Source organism: Nerophis lumbriciformis, linkage group LG26 (assembly GCF_033978685.3).
Source record: "Nerophis lumbriciformis linkage group LG26, RoL_Nlum_v2.1, whole genome shotgun sequence".
NCBI classification, from domain to species: Eukaryota; Metazoa; Chordata; class Actinopteri; order Syngnathiformes; family Syngnathidae; genus Nerophis; species Nerophis lumbriciformis.
This window is the reverse complement of record NC_084573.2, coordinates 37163008-37182207: the sequence shown is the minus strand read 5'-3', so window position 1 is coordinate 37182207 and position 19200 is coordinate 37163008. Positions and strand designations below refer to the sequence as shown.

Sequence of the window (19200 nt, the reverse complement as noted above, 5' to 3'; positions counted from 1 at the left end):
TCCACTATGGACTGGACTCTCACACTATTATGTTAGATCCACTATGGACTGGACTCTCACTATTATGTTAGATCCTCTATGGACTAGACTCTCACTATTATGTTAGATCCACTATGGACTGGACTCTCACTATTATGTTAGATCCACTATGGACTGGACACTCACTATTATGTTAGATCCACTATGGACTGGACTCTTACTATTATGTTAGATCCACTATGGACTGGACACTCACTATTATGTTAGATCCACTATGGACTGGACTCTTACTATTATGTTAGATCCACTATGGACTGGACTCTCACTATTATGTTAGATCCACTATGGACTGGACTTTCACACTATTATGTTAGATCCACTATGGACCGGACTCTCACACTATTATGTTAGATCCACTATGGACCGGACTCTCACTATTATGTTAGATCCACTATGGACTGGACTTTCACACTATTATGTTAGATCCACTATGGACTGGACTCTCACACTATTATGTTAGATCCACTATGGACTGGACTCTCACACTATTATGTTAGATCCACTATGGACTGGACTCTCACTATTATGTTAGATCTACTATGGACTGGACTCTCACACTATTATGTTAGATCCACTATGGACTGGACTCTCACTATTATGTTAGATCCTCTATGGACTAGACTCTCACTATTGTTAGATCCTCTATGGACTAGACTCTCACTATTGTTAGATCCACTATGGACTGGACTCTCACACTATTATGTTAGATCCACTATGGACTGGACTCTCACACTATTATGTTAGATCCACTATGGACTGGACTCTCACACTATTATGTTAGATCCACTATGTACTGGACTCTCACTATTATGTTAGATCTACTATGGACTGGACTTTCACACTATTATGTTAGATCTACTATGGACTGGACTCTCACACTATTATGTTAGATCCACTATGGACTGGACTCTCACTATTATGTTAGATCCACTATGGACTGGACTCTCACTATTATGTTAGATCCACTATGGACTGGACTCTCACTATTATGTTAGATCCACTATGGACTGGACTCTCACACTATTATGTTAGATCCACTATGGACTGGACTTTCACAATATTACGTTAGATCCACTATGGACTGGACTCTCACACTATTATGTTAGATCCACTATGGACTGGACTCTCACACTATTATGTTAGATCCACTATGGACTGGACTTTCACAATATTACGTTAGATCCACTATAGACTGGACTCTCACACTATTATGTTAGATCCACTATGGACTGGACTCTCACACTATTATGTTAGATCCACTATGGACTGGACTTTCACAATATTACGTTAGATCCACTATGGACTGGACTCTCACACTATTATGTTAGATCCACTATGGACTGGACTCTCACACTATTATGTTAGATCCACTATGGACTGGACTTTCACAATATTACGTTAGATCCACTATAGACTGGACTCACACTATTATGTTAGATCCACTATGGACTGGACTCTCACTATTATGTTAGATCCACTATGGACTGGACTCTTACACTATTATGTTAGATCCACTATGGACTGGACTCTCACTATTATGTTAGATCCTCTATGGACTAGACTCTCACTATTATGTTAGATCCACTATGGACTGGACTCTCACTATTATGTTAGATCCACTATGGACTGGACACTCACTATTATGTTAGATCCACTATGGACCCACATATGCGGTCCTCTCCAAGGTTTCTCATAGTCATTTACATTGACGGTCCCATTGGGGTTGTGAGTTTTTCCTTGCCCTTATGTGGGCTCTGTACCGAGGATGTGGTTGTGGCTTGTGCAGCCCTTTGAGACACTTGTGATTTAGGGCTATATAAATAAACATTGATTGATTGATATATGCTAATAAGTTGGATAAAAAAAAACTACTTTTGATTATAGTTGACGAAACGTATTTTCACAATACAACAAGTGCAATAGTAACGTATGCCAGCTGGTGTGGCTGAACCATGAGTTCATTGGCTCATTGGCTAGTGCTGCACAATCACTGGGGATTTGTGGTCACGGATATCACAGTAAAAGTGTAAGGAGTACAATAGTTTAACTTTTCACTGTTCTGGGTTAAATCTGGTTAAGTTTTTGTTACGAATTTCAACAGAATCTGTCCTTGAGTGCCCAGAAAGGCGCCTTTATAAGTAAAATTCAAAATTACAAAACTGCCTGTAACTCCCACTGGGAAGGTCGGAGAGACATGAAACAAAAACCTCTATGTAGGTCTCACTTAGACCTACATTTCATAAATTGACAACCCCCAGCAAAAATCAACAGGAAGTTTGTTATTCCCCCTTCAAAACTAAATTTTTGTAAAAACCGGTCACCTTCCTTCAAAAATTATCTCCTCTGAGCGCGTTTGTCGTTTCGGCTTCAAACTAACACAGGAGAGAGATTGAACCCTTGTGTATAAAAGTATAGAACAGCATTTTTATAACTGCTCCGGTTTTGATTTTATGACCCTTCAAAGAGCCGCTGCGCTGATGCTGCTGTTTTTTTCAAGAAGGCTGCTTAAAAGCAGGAAGCACCAGCGTGCCCACACAATGCAGACAAGATAGGTACACTAAACAAAAGTATTGGGACAATTCGGACTAAAACTTGACAAAAGTATTGGTAGTCTGGACAAAAGTATTGGGACACTTAGGACTACAACTTGACAAAAGTATTGGGACACTTAGGACTACAACTGCACAAAAGTATTGGGACACTTAGGACAGAACTTGACAAAAGTATTGGCCCACTTGGGACTAAAACTTGACAAAAGTATTGGTAGTCTGGACAAAAGTATTGGGACACTTAGGACTACAACTTGACGAAAGTATTGGGACACTTAGGACTACAACTGCACAAAAGTATTGGCCCACTTGGGACTAAAACTTGACAAAAGTATTGGTAGTCTGGACAAAAGTATTGGGACACTTAGGACTACAACTTGACAAAAGTATTGGGCCACTTGGGACTAAAACTTGACAAAAGTATTGGTAGTCTGGACAAAAGTATTGGGACACTTAGGACTACAACTTGACGAAAGTATTGGGACACTTAGGACTACAACTTGACAAAAGTATTGGGACACTTAGGACTAAAACTTGACAAAAGTATTGGGACACCTACACTGGACAAATGTATTGGGACACTTAGGACTACAACTTGACAAAAGTATTGGGACACTTAGGACTAGCACCTGCCAAATACGCGGGCCCGACCAACGCTGCTTGCAGCTTTAATTATTATTATATTTTAATAAGCATGTTATTTTTTTTTTTACAAATGAGGGTTAAGAGTTCAGTACTGAAAAAAAGAATGTGGCTTAAGTACAGTTTTTTAATTGAGCTGCTGCATTTTTTTGGTTGGGTTGTTTATTTATTTTGAGTAACTTCTATACATTTCTAAAAGGGGATTAATGTAATAGAGTGATCTATGTTTGTCTGTTGCCATCTCCTGGTGAATGTTGGCTATAGCGTACTGGGGTTACTTTTTGGTTGGCCAACGATTTACGTGGTGTTGCGCACCTGACGTCACTCAGGTCCGCATGGAGCTGGAGGGGGCGTGGCTTCCAGCTCCGCCTGAATTTCGGGAGATTTTCGGGAGAAAATTTGTCCCGGGAGGTTTTCGGGAGAGGCGCTGAATTTCGGGAGTCTCCCGGAAAATCCGAGAGGGTTGGCAAGTATGATATATATATATATATATATATATATATATATATATATATATAAATAAAATAAATACTTGAATTTCAGTGTTCATTTATTTACACATATATACACACACATAACACTCATCTACTCATTGTTGAGTTAAGGGTTGAATTGTCCATCCTTGTTCTATTCTCTGTCACTATTTTTCTAACTATGCTGAACACCCATTCGCAGGTACCCAGAAAGGTTTCGAGTACCACCAAAAAAACTGAATCTCTGAAGACAGTATAAAAATCTGTGTTAAAGGTGTACAAATATTGTTTGTATAATAAGCATGTTATTTTTTTTTTTTTTTACAAATGAGGGTTAAGAGTTCAGTACTAAAAAAAAGAAAAAAAGAATGTGGCTTAAGTAAAGTTTTTTAATTGAGCTTAATTGAGTATTGGGACACTTAGGACTACAACTGCACAAAAGTGTTGGGACACTTAGGACAGAACTTGACAAAAGTATTGGGCCACTTGGGACTAAAACTTGACAAAAGTATTGGTAGTCTGGACAAAAGTATTGGGACACTTAGGACTACAACTTGACGAAAGTATTGGGACACTTAGGACTACAACTTGACAAAAGTATTGGGACACTTAGGACTAAAACTTGACAAAAGTATTGGGACACCTACACTGGACAAATGTATTGGGACACTTAGGACTACAACTTGACAAAAGTATTGGGACACTTAGGACTAGCACCTGCCAAATACGCGGGCCCGACCAACGCTGCTTGCAGCTTTAATTATTATTATATTTTAATAAGCATGTTATTTTTTTTTTTTACAAATGAGGGTTAAGAGTTCAGTACTAAAAAAAAGAAAAAAAGAATGTGGCTTAAGTACAGTTTTTTAATTGAGCTGCTGCATTTTTTTGGTTGGGTTGTTTATTTATTTTGAGTAACTTCTATACATTTCTAAAAGGGGATTAATGTAATAGAGTTATCTATGTTTGTCTGTTGCCATCTCCTGGTGAATGTTGGCTATAGCGTACTGGGGTTACTTTTTGGTTGGCCAACGATTTACGTGGTGTTGCGCACCTGACGTCACTCAGGTTCGCATGGAGCTGGAGGGGGCGTGGCTTCCAGCTCCGCCTGAATTTCGGGAGATTTTCGGGAGAAAATTTGTCCCGGGAGGTTTTCGGGAGAGGCGCTGAATTTCGGGAGTCTCCCGGAAAATCCGAGAGGGTTGGCAAGTATGATATATATATATATATATATATATATATATATATATATATATATATATATATATAAATAAAATAAATACTTGAATTTCAGTGTTCATTTATTTACACATATATACACACACATAACACTCATCTACTCATTGTTGAGTTAAGGGTTGAATTGTCCATCCTTGTTCTATTCTCTGTCACTATTTTTCTAACTATGCTGAACACCCTTTCGCAGGTACCCAGAAAGGTTTCGAGTACCACCAAAAAAACTGAATCTCTGAAGACAGTATAAAAATCTGTGTTAAAGGTGTACAAATATTGTTTGTATAATAAGCATGTTATTATTTTTTTTTTTTTACAAATGAGGGTTAAGAGTTCAGTACTAAAAAAAAGAAAAAAAGAATGTGGCTTAAGTAAAGTTTTTTAATTGAGCTTAATTGAGTATTGGGACACTTAGGACTACAACTGCACAAAAGTATTGGGACACTTAGGACAGAACTTGACAAAAGTATTGGGCCACTTGGGACTAAAACTTGACAAAAGTATTGGTAGTCTGGACAAAAGTATTGGGACACTTAGGACTACAACTTGACGAAAGTATTGGGACACTTAGGACTAAAACTTGACAAAAGTATTGGGACACCTACACTGGACAAATGTATTGGGACACTTAGGACTACAACTTGACAAAAGTATTGGGACACTTAGGACTAGCACCTGCCAAATACGCGGGCCCGACCAACGCTGCTTGCAGCTTTAATTATTATTATATTTTAACTTATTTTTTCCCCATTTTTGCTGCTGCTTTTGTACTTTTCTTGTTTAACATATTTCGATTGTGCCACAGGCTAACAAAAAAAAACCCCGGTTCATAGAGCTTCGGTGACTCGCTGCTTTGCAATATTAGGTTTAATAGAAAAAGACAAACATGTATGTACAATTGCCTGCTCTTAATATATAACTTTACAAAACTGAGACAAAAAAAAGGAGATTCCCTATGAAATATTTTTCAGATGCTAAGTGTGGTGGTCGCAGAAATGCGAAATGCTAAGATCATGTTGAAGAGTAAAAGAGATTAAAAAAGCCAGGAATTGTCCTTTATAAAAATACCAACGTCTCTTCTTTTTTTTTTTTTTTTGAGTGCACACAAAAATGTACAAAATCCATTTCTGAATATACACCAAAAATGTTGACCACAACACCATTGAATGACAGATATTGTACAATTATCTACAATAAACACTCTTATAAAACATTCTTTTAGCTTGTACTGTGCTTTCCTGTCAGTGGAACACCAAAAGAAGAGCAAAGAACCTACCGTACTTGCATAACCATTACACACAAAGCATTGAAATAAATAAATAGCAACTATAAGACTCAAATGTTTGGCACGTGGGAAGCAACAAATTATTGGAGATGTGAGTTTGGTGGCAAAAAGCATTTTCAAACAATTTCAAAGGCTAAAACTGGAAGGTGAAACGTTTCAGGAAGTCCTTCCACTGAGCTATTTCATTGGATGGAAGCGTCCAAACAAGGATGGTGTACACTTGTGTTGTCAGTGTGTTTGCGTGCACCTGGGGCGTGGAGACGACACACTCACACCGCGTTGGTGTTGTTGGCCGCAAACGCATGCAGATTGCCCAGCTGACTCAAGCCGCTCTGGATGTGGGCCACGTGGATCTCCACGTTGTTCTGGAAGCAGCTAGAAGCACCGTATCAGACAGAGGGAGTGAGCACTTTTTAAAAAAAAGCATGAAATAAACACAGAGAGCATCAATCACTACGTTGACAGGCACTAAATTAGTCTGATTTCTCAAGTACCGTATTTTCCGGACCATAGGGCACACTGGATTATAAGGTGCACTGCAGATGAATGGTCTATTTTTTAAAATCTTATTTCATATAAAAGGTGCACCAGATTATAGGGCGCATTAAAGGAGTCATATTATTTATTTATTTTTCTAAATATAAAAGACTTCCTTGTGGTCTACATAACATGTACCGTATTTTCCGCACTATAAGGCGCACCTAAAAACCACACATTTTCTCAAAAGCTGACAGTGCGCCTTATAACCCGGTGCGCTTTATATATGGATAAATATTAAGATTCATTTTCATAAAGTTTCGGTCTCGCAACTTCGGTAAACAGCCGCCATCTTTTTTCCCGGTAGAACAGGAAGCGCTTCTTCTTCTACGCAAGCAACCGCCAAGGTAAGCACCCGCCCCCATAGAACAGGAAGCGCTTCTTCTTCTACTGTAAGCAACCACCCGCCCGCGTAGAAGAAGAAAAAGCGCGCGGATATCACCGTACGTTTCATTTCCTTTGTGTGTTTACATCTGTAAAGACCACAAAATGGCTCCTACTAAGCGACAGGTATCCGGTTCATGAAAAGACGCAATCTCTCCATCCGCACACGGATTACTATTTCACAGCAACTAATATTCCTGTGAACCGCACTGTGGATACAACGGGAGCACGTACGGTGAATATTCGCACCACAGGGAATGAGAAGTCATCCTTCACTGTGGTTCTAGCTTGCCATGCTAATGGCCAGAAACTTCCACCCATGGTGATATTCAAAAGGAAGACCTTGCCAAAAGAGACCTTTCCAGCCGGCGTCATCATAAAAGCTAACTCGAAGGGATGGATGAAGAAAAGATGAGCGAGTGGTTAAGGTAAGTTTACGCGAAGAGGCCGGGTGGCTTTTTTCACGCAGCTCTGTCCATGTTGATATACGTATGTTTGTGATTGCACATTTGCGTACATTTTGAGAGTGAACAGAGTTGTTAGAACGCTGGTTTTTAATATATTATTAAAGTTTGACTGACCTATCTGACTGTTTTTTTGACATTCCTTTAGCGCAGTTAGATGCGGCTTACAACACGGGGCGGCTTATAGGTGGACAAAGTTTTGAAATATACCGTTCATTGAAGGCGCGGCTTATAACCCAGGGCGCCTTATGGTGCGGAAAATACGGTAATGGTGTTTTTTTGGTCAAAATGTTGCATAGATGATGTTTTACACATCTTCAAGTCACTTTCTGACTGTCTCTTCAGGATGCGCCGTTTTGTGGGCAGTCTTATTTACGTGGCTCACCTTCGACAGCGTCTTCTTTGTTGTAGCGGTGTAGCGTGCAAGGACGGGAGTGGAAGAAGTGTCAAAAGATGGAGCTAACTGTTTTAATGACATTCGCACTTTCATCATCATCAGCCGTGATACCTGCCAACTACTCCGGTTTTCCCGTAATTAGTACGGTTTTCATCAACCTATTCCGGGTTACGGTTGCAGTGATAAAAAATAAGGTTTTTCATTCATTAAAAAAAAAATATTTTTTTTAAGTTTTATTCACGAAATCGCGTAACAACAATGACAATCGACACTGCTTCCCGTAACTTCCTATCGAGCCATTCCGAATGCCATGCGCGAGGCTATTTGTAGCACCGCTGCCAAGCACGAGGCACCAGTTGCCATTGTTTCCAAACGAGCGAACGATCATGGAATCAGCCGGAGAAAAATCGCAAACGAGTCTTAAACCGAAAAGAAAACTGCAGTCATTCCGTGAAGAATATTCAAAAGCCTATCCGGGAATAATTATCCGTTCCAAAAAGGGTGAAAACTACGCGGATTGCACCTTGTGCAGACAAGATTTTTTCGATCGGACACGGAGGAATTAGCGATGTAAAAGACCACGTTGGGACAAAAAAACACAAGTCTAATGCCGTTGCTAGCGATACAAGTGGAAAACTTTCAACGTTTTTCGTCGCCCAAACAGATTCTTTGGATGTGATAAATGCCGAAGTTTTATTTACGGAGGCAATAATTGAGCATGGACTTCCAATCACATGGGACAGTTATTTCGGAAAATGTTTCCCGACTCGAAAATCGCCAAAAAATATGGATGTGGTCGAACCGAAACATCAAACATTATTCAGTGTCTTGGAACAGAATCCTCAAAAAGTATCGCCGATGTCATGAAGACGGAACCATTTAGCAGGTCGACTGACGGCAGCACCGATTATGACGATGTAAAACTGTACCCCATTTGTGTTCGAAAGTCACTGTGACTGATAGAAAAATGATGGTTTTAGCAACATTTTAACCTGTCTGAATGCTAATAATCATTTTGCGTCGGGTTCGCCCCCCTGAACCCCCCACCAGGACTTTGTCCTGGACCTACCGGGGCCTGCGGCCCCTGGACCCTGGCTACTAGGTTTTTATGATTTCAAAAGTTGGCAGGTATGAGCTGTTGTCAGTCCACTGCTGGACGAAAGCCTCAGCATGTTTCTGCCATAGTGAACGATCTCTAGCTGCTCCCTGCCACTGCTCCCCAATATTTGTCTATTTCATCTCGCCATCTCACTCTCTGTCTTCCTCTATTTCTGCTCCCATCCATGGGTCTCCATGATGTCATTAGGGAAGTCCATCTATTAACTGTTCTCCTACTGACATGTCCAGCCCACTTCCACTTACTTCATTTGATAGTTCTCATAATGTCTTGGACTTGCGTTTGTTTTCTCACCCATTCATTTGTTTTTCTGTCTTTATATGTGATTCCGAGCATATTTCTTTCCATGTTGTGTTGTGCTGCTGCTATTTTCTTTTCCATTTTATTTGACAATGTCATACCTGCCAACTTTTGAAATCAGAAAAACCTAGTAGCCAGGGTCCAGGGGCCGCAGGCCCCAGTAGGTCCAGGACAAAGTCGTGGTTGGGGGTTCAGGCCAACGCAAAATGATTATTAGCATTCAGACAGGTTAAAATGTTGCTAAAACCATCACTTTTCTGTCAGTCACAGTGACTTTCGAACACAAATGGGGTACAGTTTTACATCGTCATAATCGGTGCTGCCGTCAGTCGACATGCTAAATGGTTCCGTCTTCATGACATCGGCCATACTTTTTGAGGATTCTGTTCCAAGACACTGAATAATGTTTGATGTTTTGGTTCGACCACATCCATATTTTTGTGGCGATTTTCGAGTCGGGGAAACATTTTCCGAAATAACTGTCCCATGTGATTGGAAGTCCATGCTCAATTATTGCCTCCGTAAATAAAACTTCGGCATTTATCACATCCAAAGAATCTGTTTGGGCGACGAAAAACGTTGAAAGTTTTCCACTTGTATCGCTAGCAACGGCATTAGACTTGTGTTTTTTTGTCCCAACGTGGTCTTTTACATCGCTAATTCCTCCGTGTCCGATCGGAAAATCTTGTCTGCACAAGGTGCAATTCGCGTAGTTTTCACCCTTTTTGGAACGGATAATTATTCCCGGATAGGCTTTTGAATATTCTTCACGGAATGACTGCAGTTTTCTTTTCGGTTTAAGACTCGTTTGCGATTTTTCTCCGGCTGATTCCATGATCGTTCGCTCGTTTGGAAACAATGGCAACAGGTGCCTCGTGCTTGGCAGCGGTGCTATAAATAGCCTCGCGCATGGCATTCGGAATGGCTTGATAGGAAGTCATACCTGCCAACTTTTGAAATCAGAAAAACCTAGTAGCCAGGGTCCAGGGGCCGCAGGCCCCGGTAGGTCCAGGACAAAGTCCTGGTGGGCGGTTCCTTCGCCCCCCGACGCAAAATGATTGATTGCATTCAGACAGGTTAAAATGTTGCTAAAAGCATCACTTTTCTATCAGTCACAGTGACTTTTCAAAACAAAAATATTACAGCAAAAATCATATGGGTTGATTGACATGTTTATTCTGTAAGCTAACTTCAATAGTTTGAAATTATTTTGACAGTTAATGCCAGTTATCCTGTCAACCTTTCACAAGACTTCAATTTGTTCATTGAAAGTATAAACAGTATAAACACTTTTTACAGTAAACAAATGGTAAAACAGTACTAAACAATTCCATAAAAAAAAAAAATTGGTGTCATTATCAACTTTCTGTCCGAGCTTGTATAATCTACTGCCTTGTTCAATTGTAAAAAATATTCTGTGCCTAAAATTCACATTTCTATCACAATTATCATACTGTAAACATGGTAAGCTAACTTCATTAAAATTAATAGTCCTGTCAATAGCATGGAATTACAATTCAAATGTAGTTTTTTTGTAAGCCTTTCAAAAGAATTCAAAATATGAAAAATTAATGAAAATTAATTTAAGCCATCAGACACTTGAAAAGTGGCACATCACATCTCTAATGTAATCATTTTAACTTTTCAACAGAAATAGCACTGCAAAAATATTAAGGACATACTTCTGTATTTTGGTAGTTATGCTGTCAACATTTAACAAGATTTCTTCAACTTGGACTTGAAAGCATAAATAGTATAAACACTTTTAACAGTATGTCGTGCTGTGAAATACAGCCGACAGGATTGCGCACCAAACACGAAGCAAGGCCAAAGCGCATGATGCAGGAGAACAAAGGACTTCTTTCATTTAAGGTTTGTGATAAACCATCAAACTCAATCGTTAAGAGGACTCTATAGTAATATAAAGCGAATTTTTCTGGACATTATCATGCAAGAAAAGTTTATTTTTGGGACCGCGATCACCGCGCAATGATTTTTAAAGGTTGCATTACAAACATTTAACTGTCCCATGTGATCAGCCAGTGCGATTGGAAATCCATGCTCAATTATTGCCTCCGTAAATAAAACTTCGGCATTTATCACATCCAAAGAATCTGTTTGGGCGACGAAAAACGTTGAAAGTTTTCCACTTGTATCGCTAGCAACGGCATTAGACTTGTGTTTTTTTGTCCCAACGTGGTCTTTTACATCGCTAATTCCTCCGTGTCCGATCGAAAAATCTTGTCTGCACAAGGTGCAATTCGCGTAGTTTTCACCCTTTTTTTTTTTTAAATTAATGAAAAACCGTATTTTTTATCACTGCAACCGTAACCCGGAATAGGTTGATGAAAACCGTACGAATTACGGGAAAACCGGAGTAGTTGGCAGGTATGCAATGCCCAGGTTTCAGCTCCATATGTCATAGTTGGTAACACGCATTGATTAAAGACCTTTCTTTTTAGGCTTAACGGTATTTCTCCTCTCATGATGTTGCTCAGTTTTCCATATTGGGACCAGCCCAATCTGATTCTTCTCCCTATCTCCTCTTCTTGACTCTTTTCTTTCAGGCTAAATCTCTGCCCCAGATAGATATATTCATTAACTTCATCAATTTAATTTCCATTAACAGTCACAGGTCCATGAGGTACCATGGAATTTGCCATAGCTTTTGTTTTCTTCATATTCATTTTCAATGCACAACATTTGCAAGGTCTTTAAGCATATCTTCCACTTCACTGATTTGCTCTCCCAAGACAACAATGTCATCTGCAAACCTCAGATGATTAAATTTGTCTCCGTTGATATCAACTCCTTTATCCTCCCACTCCAGAGAGCGAAATATGCCTTCCAAACAAGCTGTAAACAGTTTAGGCGAAATTGTCGGACACCCTTCTTTATGTGGATTTTCTCGCTTGGTTTGTGCATCGTAACTGTGGTAGTGCAGTTACGATCACGATTCACACTTTACTTCAATCAATAACAGAGCAGCATCTCCTCATCCGGAAACAACAACACCGGAAATGTGTCCCGTGAAAAAGCGTCCCTCTCTAATAACTAAAATTCCTTGGGTGAATAACGTTAACTCACTACACCGGTATGTTTTAGCACTTTCACGGCAAGTTTACTGACAGATATAAGTAAGAACTTTACACTACTTTATATTTGAAATGGCGCGGACTACAAAGGCGGACGTGTGCAATTTTCCAGCATTTATGCAGACCCCAAATACAGATCAGCACGTACCAGAAGGTAATAAAAGTTGATTTTGCATAATATTGCGAAACAAAACGTCAGATAATATGTCTTACCTTATACACACACCATAATAATACTCGTGTGTCGAAGCACATCAAGCGGTGCAGCTTCATAGCTTACCAAAGTCGCACTAAAACATTTTGATAGATTTTTGAGCGCCGTGTGTAACGTTCTATATTTTCAATGGAACATATAAAATGTTGGTGTTGTTTACTTGAGTCTAATTGCAGTCTACACTTATCTCTTATGTGTGACTGCCATCTACTGGTCATACTTATCACACCATGTGCCAATATAAAATAGCTTTGAGGTGGGTAAGCTCAACCAAACGTATTCCTTACATTAGGCGCACCGGGTTATAAGGAGCACCTTATAGTCCGGAAAATACAGTAGTCAATTTTTTTGTATTTTCAAACCTACATGTGAAGTCCAAGTGTCCATGCACACACTCTAAATGCGATTGTGTCTCCCGTACACTAGGGGGCGCTTATTTCCTTTTAGCGCGAATTAACATATTGCTTTTCCAGTTGACCTTTGACGTCACACTAGCCTCCTTACAAGTTACCAGCCTAGCTCTGTTGTATGCGATGTCAGCTGTAATATTGGCACAAATTACAAATATTACGTCTCTAATGTTTGAGTTTATTTGGAACATGCATGCATACAACATCACAATTTCCAGTTTCTCTTTTCAATATGTTCAAAAAGGAGTAGGAAGAAGCGGAGCTTATTTAATCCTACCCATTTTCTTTTACATGACAGTTGCTAAAACCTTTGTTCACTTCCTGTTCTCAATTTATTCACAATATATTCCATAAGTAATCACAATAAAAATAAATAAGTAATACTTGGTGAAGTAAGTTACATTTCATAGGGTGAGATGAGTAAGATTATTTTGAAAAAAAAGAGTGGATGGATGAAATAAATTCATAATGTTTATTATGGTTCTTCTTCTTTGTACTTTGTAAACACTTTGAAGAGTTTCTTGAAGTGGATCATATTAGTACATTGTTTGATTGCTTTGCTTAATCCATTCCATCATTTAATTCCACATACTGATATACTGAAGGTCTTAAGTGTTGTACGTGCGTATAAATGTTTTAAACTACATTTTTCTCTAAGATTATATTTCTCCTCTTTTTTTGAGAAGAATTGTATATTCTTGGCTAGCAGGTTATAGTTTGCTTTGTGTATCATTTTAGCTGTTTGCAAATTCACTATGTCGTGGAATTTCAGTATTTTTGATTCAATAAATAAAGTGTTATCTATATCCAACATTGTGTATTATTCTAACTGATCTTTTTTGTAACACAGTTAGTGAATGAAGTGTACATTTGTAGTTATTTCCCCATATTTCTACACAATAACTCAGATATGTAACACTAGTGAGCAGTAGAGAATATGAAGTGAGTTTTGGTCTAGAACATGTTTTGCTTTATTCATTATTGACGTGTTTCTTGCTACTTTATGTTGTATATTTTTTTACATGAGATTTCCACTTCAATTTATCATCAATCATTATACCTAGACATTTGGTTTCATTTACTCTTTCAATTTCTATTACCGTATTTTCCGCACTATAAGGCGCACCTAAAAACCACAAATTTTCTCAAAAGCTGACAGTGCGCCTTATAACCCGGTGCGCTTTATATATGGATACATATTAAGATTCATTTTCATAAAGTTTCGGTCTCGCAACTTCGGTAAACAGCCGCCATCTTTTTTCCCGGTAGAACAGGAAGCGCTTCTTCTTCTACGCAAGCAACCGCCAAGGTAAGCACACGCCCCCATAGAACAGGAAGCGCTTCTTCTTCTACTGTAAGCAACCACCCGCCCGCGTAGAAGAAGAAAAAGCGCGCGGATATCACCGTACGTTTCATTTCCTTTGTGTGTTTACATCTGTAAAGACCACAAAATGGCTCCTACTAAGCGACCGGGATCCGGTTCATGAAAAGACGCAATCTCTCCATCCGCACACGGATTACTATTTCACAGCAACTGATATTCCTGTGAACCGCACTGTGGATACAACGGGAGCACGTACGGTGAATATTCGCACCACAGGGAATGAGAAGTCATCCTTCACTGTGGTTCTAGCTTGCCATGCTAAAGGCCAGAAACTTCCACCCATGGTGATATTCAAAAGGAAGACCTTGCCAAAAGAGACCTTTCCAGCCGGCGTCATCATAAAAGCTAACTCGAAGGGATGGATGAAGAAAAGATGAGCGAGTGGTTAAGGTAAGTTTAAGTTTACGCGAAGAGGCCGGGTGGCTTTTTTCACGCAGCTCTGTCCATGTTGATATACGTATGTTTGTGATTGCACATTTGCGTACATTTTGGGAGTGAACAGAGTTGTTAGAACGCTGGTTTTTAATATATTATTAAAGTTTGACTGACCTATCTGACTGTTTTTTTGACATTCCTTTAGCGCAGTCAGATGCGGCTTACAACACCGGGCGGCTTATAGGTGGACAACGTTTTGAAATATGCCGTTCATTGAAGGCGCGGCTTATAACCCAGGGCGCCTTATGGTGCGGAAAATACGGTACATCTATTTGTATTTGTGTTTGACTTTCTCTTCTACTGTCACCAAATAGCATTATTTTAGAGATTCAAAGATAGTCTGTTTTTGTCAAACCATCTTTTTAATTTGTTCATTTCTTCTGTTATTATTTGTATTATCTTCTGTGGGTTCTCTCCTGAACAAAACGCAGTTGTATCATCCACAAATAATACTAACTTTAAATCTTTTGTACGTCAAATAGTAGACAGCACCAACAAAATATCTTTATAATTGCGCTACGAACATGACGCTACCAAAAAATGTATCGGAGCGGATGCAGGTCCGAAGCAAAGAAAGACCGGCGAGAGAGTTGTTTCGAAGGAATGTTCGGAGGGAGAATCCTGAAAACAAAATATTTGAATGTCTCGGGAGTACATTCATAATGCTCTGTAGATTGATGAAGGGAGCTTTAAATCCAAAGGAAAAGACTGTTGTTCAAAATGAAGGTTGCTATTGTTCTGGACTACCTTGAAAGTAGTGTGGAATACAGAGTTATTGTTAATCAGTTGGGAGTGTACAAATGCAGCGAGTAGAGGTTTGTATACACTTTAGTATTTGCCTTGTAATATACAGTACAGGTAAAAGCCAGTAAATTAGAATATTTTGAAAAACTTGATTTATTTCAGTAATTGCATTCAAAAGGTGTAACTTGTACATTATATTTATTCATTGCACACAGACTGATGCATTCAAATGTTTATTTCATTTAATTTTGATGATTTGAAGTGGCAACAAATGAAAATCCAAAATTCCGTGTGTCACAAAATTAGAATATTACTTAAGGCTAATACAAAAAAGGGATTTTTAGAAATGTTGGCCAACTGAAAAGTATGAAAATGAAAAATATGAGCATGTACAATACTCAATACTTGGTTGGAGCTCCTTTTGCCTCAATTACTGCGTTAATGCGGCGTGGCATGGAGTCGATGAGTTTCTGGCACTGCTCAGGTGTTATGAGAGCCCAGGTTGCTCTGATAGTGGCCTTCAACTCTTCTGCGATTTTGGGTCTGGCATTCTGCATCTTCCTTTTCACAATACCCCACAGATTTTCTATGGGGCTAAGGTCAGGGGAGTTGGCGGGCCAATTTAGAACAGAAATACCATGGTCCGTAAACCAGGCACGGGTAGATTTTGCGCTGTGTGCAGGCGCCAAGTCCTGTTGGAACTTGAAATCTCCATCTCCATAGAGCAGGTCAGCAGCAGGAAGCATGAAGTGCTCTAAAACTTGCTGGTAGACGGCTGCGTTGACCCTGGATCTCAGGAAACAGAGTGGACCGACACCAGCAGATGACATGGCACCCCAAACCATCACTGATGGTGGAAACTTTACACTAGACTTCAGGCAACGTGGATCCTGTGCCTCTCCTGTCTTCCTCCAGACTCTGGGACCTCGATTTCCAAAGGAAATGCAAAATTTGCATGGTTGGGTGATGGTTTGGGGTGCCATGTCATCTGCTGGTGTCGGTCCACTCTGTTTCCTGAGATCCAGGGTCAATGCAGCCGTCTACCAGCAAGTTTTAGAGCACTTCATGCTTCCTGCTGCTGACCTGCTCTATGGAGATGGAGATTTCAAGTTCCAACAGGACTTGGCGCCTGCACACAGCGCAAAATCTACCCGTGCCTGGTTTACGGACCATGGTATTTCTGTTCTAAATTGGCCCGCCAACTCCCCTGACCTTAGCCCCATAGAAAATCTGTGGGGTATTGTGAAAAGGAAGATGCAGAATGCCAGACCCAAAAACGCAGAAGAGTTGAAGGCCACTATCAGAGCAACCTGGGCTCTCATAACACCTGAGCAGTGCCAGAAACTCATCGACTCCATGCCACGCCGCATTAACGCAGTAATTGAGGCAAAAGGAGCTCCAACCAAGTATTGAGTATTGTACATGCTCATATTTTTCATTTTCATACTTTTCAGTTGGCCAACATTTCTAAAAATCCCTTTTTTGTATTAGCCTTAAGTAATATTCTAATTTTGTGACACACGGAATTTTGGATTTTCATTTGTTGCCACTTCAAATCATCAAAATTAAATGAAATAAACATTTGAATGCATCAGTCTGTGTGCAATGAATAAATATAATGTACAAGTTACACCTTTTGAATGCAATTATTGAAATAAATCAAGTTTTTCAAAATATTCTAATTTACTGGCTTTTACCTGTATATACCTGCTTTATTCTCTTCTATCTCACTCGTACTTTGTCTGGGAGTCTGAATTAAAAGCCGGCATTCTACATTTCCTTAGCTACCTTTTTCAATAGATCTCCATTTTTTTTTTCTACCATCGATGCACTTGAAAATGTTCTGTTCTTTTAATTTGTGAAGCCAATAAACAGTCTACTTCATTATAATTGTTGCCTACCTTTTTAATAAATGGTATCTGCTTCCGGGTTAATTCCCGCGCGTCGAGACTTGGGGCATGCGCGATACAAAGGGTCTCCTCTCGCAAACTCCAGGTGTGTTAGTCAGACTTCTTAAAAAACCGAACATGATCGGATTAAGGTATTTACATGGGTCGTAGGATGTTTATTTAGAGCCGGACTATTTGAGAAATCGGACTAATTTAATGAAAGGACACGTATTGATTGTAAGAGCTACCTGAGGTTGGATGGATCAATGGATTTTTTGATGTCATTGAGGGAGTCCGTGAGAGATTTGAACTCAAATGAATTCAGGTCTCCTCCGTCTGCCAGACACTGGAAATCAAGACAAGGAAAGGTATTGGATGGAGTGCTGGGAGTGTGTACAGGTACATTAGATTGAAAGTATAACTAATATGGCGAGTTCAGTTATTTTTGTAGAGTAGGATAGGGTGACAGTTCACCACTAAATGCAGCAGAGGGCATTGTTTCCCCTTCTTAAAAAAAAAAAAAAAAAAAGGTATACTATCTAATTACAAAGTTGTGATTTAATGACAAAATTGAAGTGTACGCCATTGTGAGGCAGAAACAGGCCTGGCCCAATAACACATTTTGCTGGACAATATATTGTCACATAAGTTACTGCAGATAAACAATATTATATATATACTGTATATATTATATATAACTTAAAATAATAATAATTCACCCCTATACAATATCCTACTCTAATACCCTACTGTGCAACATTACCCTTCGAGTGCAATATGTCCGACACTGATTGTTATTTATTACTCCGGTACTCTTGTCTTGTTCTGTATATTGTACAGTATTTTGTATTTCTATAGTGTTTTGTATATTGTACAGGATTGCTTATTATTTTTATTGGATAGTAGTCTGTTTTAGGGATGTTCCAGATCCAGTTTAAAAAAAACTCCGGTCCGTGTTTTCCAACGCACAGATTTAAATAATACGTTCCACTTTTCTGCTGCTCCCTATTTCCGTTCCGCATTTTCCAGCACACCTTCAACACATCCACAGATTCTCACGCAGTTGCTTGTAGCTGCTGGCATTACACGACAGGCTCTTCTCACTCTTTCCTGTGTCTCCCTCTCACAGACAGCAAGCGCAACTTCTTACACACGTCACATACTGTCACGTCATACGTCACATACGGTCACGTCATACGTCACATACGTATACGTCCTCTCCCAGCAGAGAGGTAGCAGCATGGCTAATGTTAGCTGTGATGCTAGCGCAGCCGCTAAGGTGCGCGCCTGCTCAAACGTCCTCTGCGCACGGCAAATCTATGCCACGCACAAAATCAAATAAAAAAAATAAGCGCATAACAATTTTCGACACACGGACACGACAGAGAAAACAGTTTTCGTCATCATTGCTCAAATATTGTAACGTATGTCGAGACGCTTATCTCCGTTCGGTGCCACACGTCCACACCATCAAAATGGCGAAGCAAACATTTCCACATCAACACCGTATGAAAGAATTAGTGATTTTTTTAGTTGTGATTTCCTTCTCTGCATGAAAGTTTAAAAGTAGCATATATTAATGCAGTATGAAGAAGAATGTTTTAATGTA

General features: G+C 39.5%; 1 protein-coding gene across 1 annotated transcript in view; it reads right to left on the bottom strand.

Moving 5' to 3' along the window:
- Positions 1 to 5777: 5777 nt before the first annotated feature.
- The window catches only part of lin9 (lin-9 DREAM MuvB core complex component), a 57280-nt gene continuing 43857 nt past the window's right edge, over positions 5778 to 19200 (bottom strand). Inside the window, exons 14-15 of the mRNA XM_061986720.2 lie at positions 17840 to 17937; positions 5778 to 6596 (exon numbers count right to left, since the gene is read on the bottom strand). Of these exons, the coding sequence (XP_061842704.1) occupies positions 6491 to 6596; positions 17840 to 17937 (204 nt within the window). The 3' untranslated portion in view covers positions 5778 to 6490. The remainder of the gene's footprint in view (positions 6597 to 17839; positions 17938 to 19200) is intronic.